Here is a 16,689-nt window from a genome sequence, read left to right as displayed (position 1 = left end):
TATTTCTATCAATATTCCTGGTGCTGTTTTTAAAAAGTATATACTGGTATAAAACATTAGCAAAACCTTTTTAGCCTTAACAAGAGGCAGAAGAGTTGGAAGTAGCTGAGATAGCTGTAGTTAGAAGTGAACTGATCTCTTGGTAATTTATTTTATAACTTTGGGGTATCCAAACGACTGCGTGGCTGGGGGCTGGAGGGAGGAGTATGGAAGAAAAGGTAGATTTTCTGCATTCATGCTATTTGTGACTCTAGTGTTCCAACCATTTAGATATATAATTGGGGCCTACATTCCCTCTAATTTTTTCCATCCATGGGCAGAATAAATTGTGTATGTTTACCAAAATATGAGTGGATGTGCACCACCAACAGAAACCCATGCTCCCAGCTGTGGGAGGCTGTGGACGCTGTGCTAATCTGCTGGGCAGTACTTGCATCTCTCCTGGGCGGGCACCCAAGCACCCATCTGACAGGGAACACTGATTATAGCCTGTGAAAGTGTGGGTGGTTCTGACCCTCTTGTGAACTTCTCACACCCATGAATTACTGATCTCCTACTATGAACCTTCCCATGGGCCTGATCCAACTCTTGTTAAAATTCAGCAAGAGTTTTTCCATATTGTGACAAGTGCCCTTTCTTCCCTTTTTCATAGGCTCTGCCCCCAAAGTGGCAAAATAATCCTCACTTTCTCACTGTGTTAGCAGAGGCCGTCTTAAATTTGCCTAATTCTTTATTTTGCACCACAGCAAGTACTGACAGATTTTAAGGAAGAATTCTGGAAATAACGCTTTCCTGACTGCACTTACAAAGGTTCTTATTCCATAGTCCACTAAAATCCATCCAGTCTAGCTACATTTGGGAGGATCAAAGTTAAAGTTTAATGGGAGGGAAAAATATCCTCAACATCATCTTACCTATTACCTTTTTCTCTGACAATTTTATTAATTTATGAGCTACTGACTGAATGTCAGTTTGTGTGATGTCGTCAATACCCACAGCTAGAACTCCCACCGGCATATCACATGCGTCCTGTAATAATGTCCAGCGTACACAGATGTTATAGTTTTTATGTTTCTATGTATCTGCATCATTTCCCAGGAAGTGAATTTAGTTCTAAAAAAGCACAGCCAAACAAATCATTTTATTCCATCTTGGATTGTTGTAATTACAGCAAGCCAATACATCAGCATTGTCTACTTTTTTGTTACCAAATTATTGAAAATTTAATTCCTCTATATTTTGAGGGAGAGTTCCCCTTGAAACAAGATCAGAGTGAAGTCTCTTTTGCTGTAACATTACTCAGCATTCTTTATTTATTTCCTTGCAGCGAGAGGTTTTTTTTAAGGCTGAACAGGAACGGCTTGCCAAAATGTCCAGAGAAGCCTGAACGACATTGTTCTCTCTTTGTGGTGAGCTTTACACATTCTTTATGTTCATTTCATGCGGTTATGCTGAATATTTTAATAAAAGATTAACTGCTGTGTAGTTACATATTTCCATTGTCTGCCAGAGCTGTTTTATTGGCTACTGAGTGGAATTCTAACAGAAAATTCTGTTATGTCATTGAGACACAGACCAATATTAAAGGTCTTGCAGATGTGCACCTCACCCAAGGGAACACCAGAAAGAATTCTGCCTACTTCTTGGCATTTTCCCAGTACACAGGTACAGCATACACCCCCCTGCAAGGCTGGCCAGCCCCTCCTCCTCCTTGTCTCTCCTGCTGCCAAGGGTTGCTTGGAGACAGCAGTCCTTGTGCTTCAGAGAGTGCAGGAGCTGCAGTCATGAGTCCCTGGTGTGCAGGGCCGCATGGTGGCGCTCCTTACATCCTGCCCCTCTGCAACCTTGAACCACAGCAGTTTAGCACAGAAGTTGCCCTTACTCCTGGCCACAAATTTAAAGTGTTCAAGGATGTAACTTGTGATGAATCCTCTGGGGAAAAAGTACATACCATGTTCATTTATCACTTTCATTGGCACATTTAGAAGTATGCTGAAATCTTTAAATGTCCTATTTTAATTGTGGGTCAAAATAATGATACTCTGATTTTCTGTAGGATTTGAGTAGCAGTGAACTCAGGAAGGACATCTACATCACTGTGCACATTATCCGCATTGGTAAGTGTGAAGGCTTGCCAGCATAAATCATATGTTCAGAAGGCATTGTGCAGTAAATAAAGGAAAGACAACGTGTTTGAGTTTTGTTTATGGTATCTTTCATTCATTCATTCGCTGATTATACGTCTGAATAAATTTTCAGAAGGATGCACTTACATTCTGGTGAACAACAATGAACACTGTGTGTACCTAGAATTTCCAATATTGTTCTATGCTAATTTTTTAAACCTTTTAAGAAGCTAAACTGATAATCCCATAAAGCAGCACTGTGCAAATACCTTCTTGTGGGGTGGTCACTATATTTACCTGCACTTCCAGAGGAATGGATGCTTTCAGCTACTGTTGGCTGCACACTGCTGTTCCCAGCCAACGGGAGCTATGGGAAGTGGTATCACGATCTACACCACTTCGTATAGCTCCCGATGGATGGGAATGGCAATCCATGGCCAATGCGAGCTGCAAGCACTTGTACTTGCAGAGTCACAGGTACATATAATGGCAGACACCTGCCAGGTTAACCCTAGCAAGCTGCCACTGTTTTGTTGAAACGGTATAGGGCACTATTCTCAGTGTACTAAAAAGCACTCATAATGAATGAATTTTAAAAATCCACTCTTCTCTCACAGAGTAATTTCAAAAATGTTGCACTAATAGAAGAACTGGTCTAGAAATTTAGCAGAACTAATTAGTATAAATGGGCTGGTGATGGATTCAATGCCCTTTTTGCATGATAAGGAAAAAGAATCTGCATTGGAAATGTTATTCCCTCATAAGACAATTTTAATACATGATATGAACAAATCTCTTTTCCTGCAAAGACAGCACTTAAGTTCTGTAGAAGTGAAGAATATGTACTTCATTTATTTCTTGGTGCTATATTGAGTTAATTCAGGTAATCTTCATATCATACCTAGTTGTCCTCATCTCTGAGATCTGCATTACGACTATAAAATAATGGTATAGTTGATGTAAATGTATAGCACTAAGGGTGTCTTTGTTTCTTCCTATTTTTTTTGGAGAACATTTTATTTTTGTTGTAATAATAGTCTGTATTGCACTCTGGATTTGGATAATGCAATACTCAACTGTTTTAATACAGAATTAGCAATGTGATTCACGTCTTTCGTCATGTACTTTTTTCCCCTTGGTATGTGGTTGTGGCATGTCAAAGCTGGGAGAGACACACTCGTTTAATGATTAAGGTGTAGGAAATTGGGGGTAAACAGTTCTGAGGAGAAAAGGGTGTAAGATATAAACAGAGCCAACCAGTCAAATTGACAAGAATAAACCTTTAAAATAAGGGCAATATATAGATGACTCCTCACTTCACTGTTTTTCTAGAATATTGACAATCTAGATGGCAAAAGAGAGCCTGTCATCAGAGTTTCAGGAGTGTGTGCAGGGATGGGGAGGGAAAGAAGGGAAGAAGAAAGCTGATTCTCCATGTTTTTCCATTTCTTTTTAAGAGCAAGAAAAAACCTTAAGTCTTGGCATTTTGGTCAGTTTAAGATTCCAGAAATGATGATTATGAATTTTATAGAACAGTCTTGACAGTCTAGACAATGCATTTGCTATTTGAGTTGCATCAGTCAAAGCACCTATGTCTTCTGATTCTGTAAAGTTGAAATAGGTTCCATGTGTTTCATAGTTCTACAGTCAGACCCTCTGAAAAGCCACTGCAGTGTTTAAAGACCCTTGGCGGAAAACCCAGCATCTTTATATTCCAAAGAGAGATCAGGAATAAAAAACACTTCAGAGTCATAAATAGTTTACCATTTGTCACTGCATAAACATAGCACTGATGTGAGATTCTAAGAGAAAGATATTGGAAGGCCAAGGACACTTATGGAAATATTTGAGATTAAAATATGTTTTGGACGATGTAATTGGTGAAAATGAAAGATTACTGCCTTAGGTACTGCAATGCAGGAAAATGTTATAGAGAGGCATTTTCCAACAAGAGGTACAACCAACAGCTTTTCATAGCAGAGGTTGGCATCAAATGCATATGTACCTGGTATAGAAGAGGTGCATAGCTGTCACTGCAAAATAGGTGAAGGAATGGATTCCCCACCATTTTCATGCAGAACATGCCTCTGGATATTGGGCAGTTGCTTTGTTCATTCATTTCTGGCTTCCTGGTGAGTAAGGAGCTAGGTGCAGCCCATGGGAAGGGAGAGGGTCTGGCCAGCCAGCGCAGAGCCTAGAGGTGGCCGGAGGGCTAGTGGCCGGGAGATGGCCAGAAGTCTCTTTCAGAATTTCTACCTTCCTTCTCATCCTCCTCTAGTTAAACCCACATTTTCTCAAACACCACCATTCAAGGTTAAATAAAAAAACTATTACGTTTTCCATAATCTCATTAAAAACATTACATTATCTACAAGTGTCAGTTGAGCTGGTCTCTCCCTCATTTTCCGTAGCTTGAGAAGGAGGAATTTTAGTGGATTATATGTTATGTTATATTTGACAGGCCGAATGGGAGCTGGAGAAAAGAAAAATGCTTGCAACGTACAGTACCGACGGCCTTTTGGCTGTGCAGTCCTCAGCATAGCAGATCTACTGGCAGGAGATGCAAAGGATGACCTTATCTTAAAAGTATACATGTAAGAGAGTGTTTTATTTTGTTGTTTTTAAGAGGTTTGGAGTCCATTTATATCACTCTGTACCAAGAAGCAGTGTCTTTTAATTAGGGAAAGTAGACAGCTTTAGTCTTTTAAATTTGTTTAAGCATTAAGGTTGATATAGCGTTTCTGTTCTAATTCCCTCCATAATATAAAATTAGTATGTTTTTGAGCTGGTCAAAGAATAGGGACATTTTTCACCATTTTTGTTGAAGTTTAAAAAATATCTGTTAGCTCTTCGTTTGTTTTTTCAAAAATGAAAACACTACTTTAAAAATGCACAATTGAACATTGAGAAGTCAAGAAACATGTGAATTTGGGAAGCATGTGCTACTTTAATTTGGCCATGATTGTATACAATTATCCAGTCATACAGCAGGATATCTTAATGGTTTTGTATACATATATATGTATAGCCCTTGATCGGGCAGATACTCAAGCAGGCCATCCTGTACATTTGCAGGATCCAGGCCTGTGTAACTTTATTCAGTGTGCCATTTTACAAAAAACTGTGACTGATTTGCTGACACCCTCACTGGAGTTTTCACTGTGCAGCGAGGCCAAGCATCCGTTAAGAGCCAATTTAGTTACACAGTTGCAAGATCTCCCTTAAAAACATACTTTGCCTTCTTGGAGTGTAATTTTTTTTCTTTATCTGTTCATAGGTGGTATTCTTACATATTTCCTCTACCTGTCAAATATCTGTCTTCTACTGGTAGATTTTCAGTGCCAGAGTGACAGTTTTATAATCATGAAAGTGCATGTTTTCGTTCACTCTACTTGTGCTTCAAACACACCGGAGTTGTTTTTGCTCTGTGTCTCCAAAATTATTTTTCTTTTAGCAAAGACTAAACCTGGAAGACTCAAACTTGAGAGGGTAAGTTTCAGTAAGTGTTCCAAGGCACTGAAAATAGGGATTAGAATGGAAATGCTTGGACAACCCCTGTGAAACTCTTAACCTTAATTATAGTAATTTCTCTGCCCACCTTTACATGGCAATGGAGTGAAGGTTAATCTCTGTGTACTGCCCAAACATCTGCTAAGAGTACTTCATCGCTCCAGAAAGAAGTAGGCAGAGCAATCATTTCTTTAGAATAATGCGAAACAATTACAAAATTGCTACAGCAAAAAATGTAAAATATCAGGTAGGTCATAACGGCAAGAGACTGGAAAACCAAAACATCTGACTCAAAATCTAATTTTTTTAAATGCATGGATTTATTAAATAGCAGATCAGTTTTTGTCCATCAGTGACACAGGAAACAATTTTCTGCTGACCCTGGGGTTCAGTAAGTTAAGAAATATGTTTGTGGAATGATCTGTTCTAAGAGTATAAACTGAGAAACATTGGTCAGACACTTAACGGTTTCCTTTTGCAGTGAGGTTTAGTCTTGAAGGCACTCTAGTCTTTAAAAAGCAGCCCTTTAACCTGTCTCTCATATTCCCCCATGGTGCTGAATTAGAACTGCTGGAAGCAGTGCTTTTCACACCAATTTAGTCTGATGCCGGACAGTGGATGACTTTTATTTTGCTTGAATTTTCTGTCATTCTAGATTTAAGCGCTCTCTGTTGGATACCACTTTTTAAGAGAAATGTGTTGGACAGTTGAATTCCATTTTCGAAGTCTGTGGTTGGTAAAAATAAATTTGGTGTTATTACTTCAGTTCAGTTAAAACAGGACAAATTTGGTACTAAGACTAACTTTAATCTAAGCAACCAGAAAAAGTTTTGCAGAATAGTTCTAAATAATGGTCAGATCATGGAATTCAGACACTCTTAATTAAGGCAACAGTGCTATATTTTTAAAGTTGTGGCAAGATGCTTTTGCACCCACAGCATGGTTAAATCTTTTCAAATGCTTTTCTCTTGTAAGCACCCTCCTATACCTTTGAGATTAAAAACATAATTTCCTTTTCCCTTCAGTTAAACACTACCTCTACTAGATGTCCTGTGTCATCTGAGCTCTTGAATGGTCATATTAGGCATCTTTCACTGTAATGTAGAACTGAAGAAGTGATTAATACACTTGAGTAACTCAGCAGTAGCTTAAATGCCACAAAGGCTACCTGTCCCCTCACTTCTTCCTGTACAAGGTGAGCACTCCTATGATGACATCCCCATTCAGTGTGTGTGAGCACTGCCATGATGCTGCTGTCAGTTGTGGCAGGCTGTTTCACAGGGCATTGTGCCAAAACTGACATTGTACCAACAACATGACCTCTTGATTTAGGTAAATCTCAAGCTGCTAGTTGATGATCTGAAGAGGATTTACTTGGAGAGACCAGTTAAGTTCATTACAGTGAGTCTGACAACTGTGAGTTCTCATTTCAGATTTAAGTGTTACCATTTTAATAGGTGCAACACGGAGAGTGACTGGTATCAGATCCATGAAAACATCATCAAAAAGCTGAATGTTCGTTATAACCTGACAGGCTCCAATGCTGGTGAGTATATGTTGCATATATTCTGTTGCATTATTTTAGTTGTCTTTTTTAAGATTTACAGATAATTCTTCTTCTTTCTTAAGGAACTCTGACTCTTATTTTCCACACATGAAAAATGAGTACTATTGTTATCTTTATTATATTGGCTAAAAACCAGTTAGTAATATTTATGTTGACAGGGAGCCAGGTTGCAGTTCAATCTTGATTACTGTCAAGTCGTTAGCTATGGTAGTTACATATAAGGTTGGATCATCCTCTGGTGTAAGTCTGTGTTTGAGAGCTAACTGTAAGTGCTGCCTGCTCGGTAATATTGCTGATCTTGATATAAATAGGAAATTGACCATGTTTTTGACATTACATATCACACTTTCTAGGGAATGGAAGTGGGAAGCCAACACACTTCAGTTACGGCTCCACTAGTGAGAGTTTTTGATTAAACCAGCACACAAAATGCATTTTGTCGACAAAACTTGGCACTTCTGTTGACAGTCTTCTGCCTCTCCCAGATGATGAAAACTGCCTTTGTCAACAGATTCTGTCAATGAAAAAGCTGTGTGGATGGTCTGGTGGGCCTTCTGTTGACAGACAGGGCTTCCAGGACACTGGACAGCCCTGTGTGCTGTGCTTCTGATTGACTATTTTGTTGAAAGAGCAGCCGGGCAGTCTGGCTGCTCTGTCAACAGAGTGGAGCGCTCTTTCAATCCACTTTAGTTTACGGCCTCACTCTGTCAACAGAAGTTTCATTGGAAAAATCTCTTCTGACAGAAACATTTGTTGACAGGTGATTCTAGTGGAGCCTCAGCCTTCTCACAGAACCTCTTGCTGACTAGGTCAAGGACATAAATTTCTTTGGCATCTAAAGCTTTTTCTAAGCCTACATAGCTGTAATAAGAATGGAGAAAGAGGAAAGAGGAATAAACAATGTGAAGGGAAGGAGACAGTAGGCCTAGTGCTCTTGTATTACCATTTTGTATAGCCACACGGGAGATTACGGGATGTATATGCTTCCTCGAATTGGCCATTGTTAACCACTATACTCTAGGGAACCAATCAGACATCTTCTAGCTGGAAAGATAGGAGAAGTCTGCACTGCAGCTAAAAACCTGCCGCTGGCCAGTGCCAGCTGACTCATGTTTCCAGGGCTCAGGCTGTGGGGTTGTTTCATGGCAGTGTAGAGTCTTCCCACCTTGCAGCATGAGTAGGCTGTGGGTGTCTAACTGTAGTGTATCAAATCCATAGAAATATGCTACAGTGGGCTTGTCTGCACTGTGGGGTAATGCACGATACAAGTGTGTGTAGTCCCTGCTGGTACACAATAAAGGTTCTTTAGTTGACTGTAGCAAGGTGCAGTGGCCTCCTCCTGACTCAGAGGTGGAGGAGGCCTCTCAAGCTACGTCTACACGTGAATGCTACATTGAAGTAGCTTATTTCGATGTAGCGATGAATAACGTCTACACGTCCTCCAGGGCTGGCAACGTCGACGTTCAACATCGACGTTGCGCAGCACCACATCAAAATAGGCGCTGCGAGGGAACGTCTACACGCCAAAGTAGCACACATCGAAATAAGGGTGCCAGGAACAGCTGCAGACAGAGTCACAGGGCGGACTAGCGCTTCCGGGGCAACAGCTAGCCGCTCCCTTAAAGGGCCCCTCCCAGACACACGCACCCTGCACAGCACGCGGTCTGCAGAGCCATAGGCACGCACACCTCGAGCGACGCAGTCATGGACCCCCAGCAGCAGCAGCAGCAGCCAGAGGTCCACCCAGCCGCCCCTGCAGGAGCAGTGCTCGCCCTGCTCCATGCCATGCAGGAGGCAGCTGAGCACCTCCTTGCCACAGAGGAGGAGCTGCCCACAGGGGAGGAGGACTCAACCCCCAACCCTGCAGCACCCCCCTGCCGCACACGCCGCCAGCTGTGGAGCTATGCCGCCAGCACCAACTGGTGGGAGCGGCTGGTGCTCGGAGAGTGGGACGACGACCGCTGGCTCCAGAACTTTCGGATGAGCCGGCAGACATTTCTGGAGCTATGCCAGTGGCTCACCCCTGCACTGAGGCACCAGGACACCGCCATGTGGCGTGCCCTCAGCGTCGAGAAACGGGTTGGCATCGCTGTCTGGAAGCTGGCCACTCCAGACAGCTACCGATCCGTGGGCCAGCAGTTTGGCGTCAGCAAGGCCACCGTCAGGGCTGTCCTCATGGAGGTAAGAGGACCCACGGGGGGAGGGGAGCCCTGGCAGGAGAGGGCCACACACACCCTGCACACCCCTCATTGGTGCTCTCCCATGTGCTTCCCCTGCAGGTCGTCCACGCCATCAACGCCCTGCTCCTCCATAGGCTCGTGAGGCTTGGGGACCCAGATGCCGCCATCACGGGCTTTGCCACCCTGGGCTTCCCCAGTTGCTTCAGCGCTCTGGATGAGGCTCACATCCCCATCTGCACCCCGGAACACAGTGGAGGACACTACATAAACCGGAAGGGCTACCACTCAGTAGTCCTCCAGGCCTTGGTGGACAGCCGGGGCCGTTTCCTAGACATTTATGTGGGCTGGCCTGGCAGCACCCACGATGCCCGGGTATTCCAGAACTCGGGCCTGTGCTGCCGGCTGGAGGCGGGGACCTACATCCTCCAGCGGGCGATCCCTGTGGGGGACACCACCATGCCCCTCTGCATCATCGCAGATGTGGCGTACCCACTCCGGCCCTGGCTCATACACCCGTAAACGGGCCATCTGTCTGCCAGCCAGGAGCGCTTCAACCAGCACCTGAACCACGCGTGCCAGGTGGTGGAGCGCACATTTGGGCGCCTCAAAGGGTGCTGGAGGTGTCTCCTCGCCCACCTTGATGCGGGCCCCACCAACATCCCCCAGATTGTGGGTGCGTGCAGCACCCTACACAACCTGGTGGAGAGCAAGCTGAGCAAACGCATCCACGTTCCGCCTCTTGCTCCCCATTACCTGGAGCACCTCCTCCTCGCTCCAGAGCCCCAGCAGGTCCCGAAGCTCGGTCTCCGTCCAGGAGGGGCCCCGCTGCCGCTTCCCCGCCTGGCTGCTGGGCTGGGAGCCCTGGCTCTCCTTCGGGGGGGGGATCCCCTGGGGACGCTTGGGGGGCTGGCGGGCGGCCATTGCGTCGGGTGTGGGTGTCTGTGGCTGCAGAAGAGCGTGCAGGCTAGCTGTGTGGCAATGCTGCTGCCTGCACGCTCTCTCAGCTTGCTGCACAGAAAGGCAGGAGGCGGAGAGCTTTAAGGGGCCGCTCCACGTGGCCACCATCGAGCTGAGGGGCTGGAGAGAGCGTCTCTCAACCCCTCAGCTGATCGCCGCCATGGAGGACCCCGCAATTTCGATGTTGCAGGACGCGCAATGACTACACGTTCCCTACTTCGACGTTGAACGTCGAAGTAGGGCGCTATTCCCATCCCCTCATGGGGTTAGCGACTTCGATGTCTCGCCGCCTAACGTCGATGTTAACTTCGAAATAGCGCCCAACATGTGTAGCCATGACGGGCGCTATTTCGAAGTTGGTGCCGCTACTTCGAAGTAGCATGCAAGTGTAGATGCGGCTTCAGAGACCTGAGTGGGCAGGCCCAGAGCACCTGTGCCCCACCACCCAGAGAGCAGCACCTGGGGCCTGAAGTACCAGGGGCAGTGCTCAAGGCTCATTAAAAGGCTGGCCTCTGACCAGGCTTCCAGGAGCTGGAGCCAGACCAGGCCAGCGAGAACCACAGTCCATCTGTCCTGACCAACCTGAAGGGCTGCAGCCAAGCCTGCTGTTTAGCCAGGTACCCTGACCTTCCTGGTCTACTGGGGCCCTTGGGCATACAGCAGACACCATGCTGTGAGCTTCCATATCCAGCTACCCCAGCGGCCCAGACGGGCATGAGCCTGGAGTCCTACCTGCCTCTCACAACACCGAGGCCTCAGACCTGCTGGAGCCCACAGTCCTGCCCCCGGTATACTACCCAAATGATGTGGAGATGCCCAACTGGCTGGACCTGCTAGCTGCTACCTACTGGAGGAGACCCAACTTCCTGAGCTTGCCGAGCACTCTGAGTGGGACCAAACACCAATGGAGGCGGAGGTAGGAAGTGGTCCAGGGAATACTCCACCTGAGCCCATGGTAGTGTGTTGCGGCCTGGATCCTCACCGCCCAACTCATGGTGTGAGCTGTTGCTAGGGCGCTGGGCTGGGACAGAGTGGAGTAGGAGGGCCTGCATCCCCCTACCCGACCCCTGGAGAAGCAGCCCCTCGCCTCTCCTGAGCCACACTGCTTTGGTGGCTATTTGTTTGCCTGCTGTCCGCCCTAACCAGGGCTGGGCCCACTGAGTGCTTGTCTGCTGGTCTGCCCTGAACCAGGGCCGGGCTCACCAACTGGTTGCCTGCCACACCATCCTGAACCAGGGCCTGGGTGCGTACATCACTGGGCAGCAGCTCTGTTAAAAGGGGACAAGACCCCAGGGAGATGGCTGTCAGCCCCAAAGTCAATCATACACAGACTGGGACGAGGTTTGGATGCCCACGCTACCCAGAGGGGGTGCCCGCCGCAGGCTGAGACTGTTACATGCACCTTAAGGAATACAGCGCTACTTTAAAGTTCCATAGGGAACTTTGAGTGTATACCGGTAGGGTCTACATGGACTTATGAATGCGCAGCACAACTGTGCGCTTTAAGAATCACACTCCTATAAGCCTGCACTACCCAACTGTGCAGACAAGCCTTTAGTTTTTGCTTTCAAATGCTGTTTCTCCTCTATTGGTCTTGAAAATGCATTCTTTGAAATTTAACTCATCACATGAGTTACTTTTCAACTTAATGTTATATTTCTGCAATTTTTCATCATTTGAACTTGAAAACCCATAAATTTAGTAGATTTAATGGGCCTGTAGGGTTCAGTTAACTTGATTTGTGAACATGAAGCTTGTACTGAAAAGGTACATGAACCATGGTCTTTAGTGAGGTGTGAAGGGGAAAAAAAGCACTAGTGCTCCATTTCATTTTTAAGATTATATAAATTAAGGCACTGTAATATGAAGTTTAGCTGCCATAGCTTTTAATTTAACATTTTTGCAAGGATGTTGTGATGTGAAGAGAACATTTGTTTGTGAATTTACTATATATTATAGGCAACTTTCTGGATTCCTCAGACACCAACTGTCACTCTACTATGAAGGTGAAAGGATAAAAATAGTAACAATAAAGAATTAAGTCTTTCCAGTGTTTTAGGATCGTGTGTTAGACTTTGGCATTTCAAAGACAATATATGCTCTAGGACAATTGAACAATAGTTTAAAAATTTCTGAAAACAAGAAAAGAATATTACAAATGTGAATGATTGCTATTTGGTAGTCCAACTCTCCAGGAAGATTTTATTCTCCAAATAGAAATATACCCAGGCAATTCTGTGGCAAACTCTTAGGATCATTTGAGATGAATACTGTGATGTGTGGTCTCCCTGCGTATCTCTGGAGACAGTCCACTTTGAATACTAGAGTGAGTTTGGCTTCTGATAAAAGTTAAAAATAATTTCCCTTTTCTCAGTCTCATTTATGAGTCAGCAGCAATTTACGTTTCACATCAGAGTCTGCTACTAGAGTAGGAAAGGAATAGCTATTACAGTTAATGTCGAAATTACTAGCACCACCTACTGGAAGAACTTATTCAAGTGACAAAATCTCTGAGTTTTTGATTATACAAATTTATTTGGAATAACCAAATGCTCTTTGCTTGAATTATTATATTTAAAAATATTTACAATTATGTGACAAACTTTGTGTTAAAAACAGTAACCCATGATATCATGATACATAAACCAAAGCAATAAATAAATAAATATTTTTTTTTAAAAAGAGACACTTGGAAAATTGTATGCAGTGTAGTTACAGCTATGTAGGTCTCAGGATATTAGGGAGACAAAGTCAGTGAGATACTATATTTTATTGACCCAACATCCTTTTCTGAGAGAACCAAGCTTTTGAGCCACACAGCTTTTATTCAGGTCTGGAAAAGATACTCCCAGGCCTGACCTACACTAGGAGGTTAGGTCAAACTTAGGTGACTTATGTCACTTTTTTTAAGCAATCAGTCCACACTACAGGGTGTATTCTGTTGACTTGAAGGGTTCTGAAGGTCGACTTTGGTACTCCTGCTTTTCACAAGGAGTAATGCCAAAAACAACCTTGCATGGTCAACTCATGGGTAGCGCAGACAGAGAATTTTGAAATTCGATTTTCTTGGCCTCTTGGAGGTGCTCCACAGTTCCCTAATGTGACCACATTGGCCACCACTTTCAGCTCCACTGCTCTCCAGGTGTGTGGGAAAAGGCCTGGGAAAGTTTGAATTTCATTTCCTTTGTGGCCAGCATGATGAGCGAAGCTGGCCGCACACCTCAACAGCACATCTGGCCGTGAATTTCCAGGGTCCCAGATGAGTTCCAGCATGGAGATGCAGGGGATCCAAGAACTTTATTGCAATGTGGGGGGATGGGGCTGTTCTGGCAGAACTGCAAAACAGCAAAAGAAATGCATATGTCTGACAAGATCTCACAGGGCATGGTAGAAAAGTGATACATCAGGGATGCCCAGCAGTGCTGCATGAAAATAAAGGAGCTCAGGTGGGCAAACCCAAAGACAAAGGAAGCAAACAGAAATTCTGGGTCATTGCTGGAAACATGCCACTTCTATGAGCAGCTGCATTGGACTCTCAGATGGGGGGCACAACCACTGTCCGCAAATCGTCCGTGGATACTTCCCAAAGATTCCTCTGGCAACATCTGGTAACAGCAGCAAAGACATGGAAGTTGAGGAATGTAGAAAATTATCATCATGGATGCACACATGGATCCGAGCAGCCTGCAATCTGGCATTTCCTGACTTTGAGTCCTTGACTTTGCATCCATAATATTCCTGTAATGCGTGTTATGTATTCTGTTACAAAGTTCTGGCATTGGTGTGCATGATTTACGGACACATAAAAGAACAGCCAGATTTATCTCTGGTATATCTTCTTTGCAGTGAAGTTACACATGGGATTAATTTGTCCTGATGATTTTGCCTCAAGGATCTTAAAATCTCAGAGGGATTGATCGTAATGAAAATGACAGTCTGAGCAGGAGTTGGAGAGGCACAGCATGGTGTGAGCCGATGCCCAGGTGCCAGCTAAAGGTCTGGTGGGGCAAAGGGGGGTGATGCCACACCAGCAGCTGCGCTAAGCAGCCAGGGCAGGCTGGGTTCTTTGGTTTGTGTTTAGTTCGGGTACAGCAGCAAGAGGAAAATTACACTTAGAGAGGCTTTAACGGTTACTTTTTATTTATACAAAGATGGAAACAATATAACTAAGACAAGTGATCAAAGTACCACAATTGTGAATTTTTTGTTTATAACTTTACTAACAGTTAATAGGAAACCGCTGGCAGCGATTTTACAACAGAAGCAGCTGCCGCGTGTAAAAGGGGGTTTTAAACTGACCGCTCAATTTATGAATGAAACCAAGATGGCCGCCGAGTGAGTGACAGGATAATGATTTTTCTCGTGGTTACTAATGTTTACAGAAGGTCATTGCTGACCGCAGCTTGCCAATTAAGGTAAGGTAGGGACCCCCTGTGGTTTGATAGGCAAGATAATGATTTTCTACAGTTCTATGTAAAAGATAGTGGAGGATCGCAGTGTTCTAACAGATCAAAGGGGTAAACCCGTTTTAAAGATAAGGTAAGGGCTTCCCACGGTTTGAGTGACAGGCTAATGGTTTTAGCAGTTTATAGCCCAAAACAGCTAGTACCCGCGGTTTTTAAAGGGGAAACAACACAATTTAACTTAAGAAAAGTTTTAGACAAACTAGCTAGCTTAAACTAATACAAGTAATGTGTACCCAAGAGAGGCAAGTTGCAGGTGTGATTTTTACCCCTGCCTCTTAGACTTGGTGGAACCAGAGTCTTTCTCTCAATTCCTATAGGAAAGAAGTTTAATACAGGTGTAATTCTTACCCCTGCCTCCTAGATCCAGTGTGACCTAGATTCTCTCAATCCCTCCGGAAGAAGTAGATACAAACCAGGCGTTCCCAGTCTCGGGAGTTAATTCCAGACCAGGCCAGCAGGTGTAGGTGATTGAAACTCAAAGGGAGGGGTGGTCTGCCAAGCCCCTTTATACTGCTTTTGTCACGTACGCTTCTTCCTGGTCTTAAGTGGCCAATTGGGAGGAATGTTTTGAACCCCAGGTTTCTCAGGGAAGGTGCAAGGCTCAATTCACACCTGTGAATTGTGGACAATTGGGCACCTTTGGAGGTGATGGGCGGGGTTCCCCGTTCTTCCTGGGGAAGTGATCAAGGCTGGGGAAGTGATCAAGGTGTGTCAATTACTGAGATCAGCCAGAAGGGCGGCCATTAGCTAGCCCATCCACTATCTGGTTTTTGTGTATAGTAGAGAGGCTGGGCGAGACAGCACACCTGCGTTCCCAGGACATCAAAGGCTACCTGTCTCCCCTGCTTGTTGCTCTCTCTGTCTCTCCCAGTGGGGGGGAGAGGAAGAAAAGGCCAAATGGGGGGTTCATGTCTGGCTACACATGGTGAATGGTAGAATACCAGGGAACAGATGGGAGATAGAATATGACAAATGTAGTGGTTTCTTCTGGCTTTAAAGGCTATGAACTTATGAATACTGCTTTTGAGGAGCCAGAGTGTCTTAGTCAGGAATAGAAGCTGTACTTTCTAGTAGCTGTGTTAATACCAAAACTGCAGCTGTGAATACATTGCCTACTGCACTGTGCTCTGTGACCATCTTATTACAAGTTATCTATATCAGCCAACGGAAATAACTGCAAATACATTGAACAATTTGACAACAGATAATAATTGCACTAGTGCAAAATTCATTAGATGGTATACTCGTATTCAAGGTGCAATTTGGTGCTCGTGCTCTAATGTGAAAAATCTAGTCATGTTATTGGACCTGGTCCTGTAATCCTTATTCACATTGAGAAATTGTCTTGTTTTAAGTGGAATAACTTAAATAATTTAAGAAGAACAACTTTGCATGACTGAGGATTGATGGAGCAGGCCCTTCTTGTAGTACAGCACCTATAGTGTGTGGGATTCTTCTAAACACCAAGGAACTGTAGTTCTTTCAGACATTATATCTCAGACACAGGATTCTTATCCTTATAATGCCCTGGGATAATGGTAACCGTGACCATAATTCAGCCCTGGAAAGAAGCATTTATATGGCCCTAATCTTGTGTTTTAGATATTTCTGTACACCTTTGAGGAAACATAAATTTTGCTGTTTAAGGACATGATCCAAAGTGCATTTAGGGGAGAAAGGAGACCCGTAACATTGAATATAATAAGACAATCATAAAAATGTCCTTTTGAAGAATGGTAGAGTAATGATTTTGCATCACAATTCAACTTATCCTATTTGTTTACTCAGAAATAAATGTGCAGTCTTATGAAATAATCTGGTCCAGATGTAATTATTCATGTATCCCAGAAGATAGTTAAGCAGGTTTGGATAATATAATCGGG

General features: G+C 44.2%; 1 protein-coding gene across 4 annotated transcripts in view; it reads left to right on the top strand.

Annotated features, from left to right (window-relative positions):
• The window catches only part of DOCK4 (dedicator of cytokinesis 4), a 381,443-nt gene that overhangs the window by 185,073 nt on the left and 179,681 nt on the right, over positions 1–16,689 (top strand). For all 4 annotated transcript variants that reach the window (XR_012648259.1, XM_075014636.1, XM_075014626.1 and 1 more), the window contains 4 exons: positions 1,328–1,409; positions 2,057–2,117; positions 4,588–4,720; positions 7,094–7,182. Coding sequence is in view for 3 of the 4 variants with exons in the window: in XM_075014636.1 (XP_074870737.1) it covers positions 1,328–1,409; positions 2,057–2,117; positions 4,588–4,720; positions 7,094–7,182 (365 nt within the window). In the remaining variant the exon portion in view is untranslated. The remainder of the gene's footprint in view (positions 1–1,327; positions 1,410–2,056; positions 2,118–4,587; positions 4,721–7,093; positions 7,183–16,689) is intronic.

Source organism: Carettochelys insculpta, chromosome 1 (genome assembly GCF_033958435.1).
Source record: "Carettochelys insculpta isolate YL-2023 chromosome 1, ASM3395843v1, whole genome shotgun sequence".
NCBI lineage: Eukaryota > Metazoa > Chordata > Testudines > Carettochelyidae > Carettochelys > Carettochelys insculpta.
This window is presented reverse-complemented; position numbering and strand designations above follow the sequence as displayed.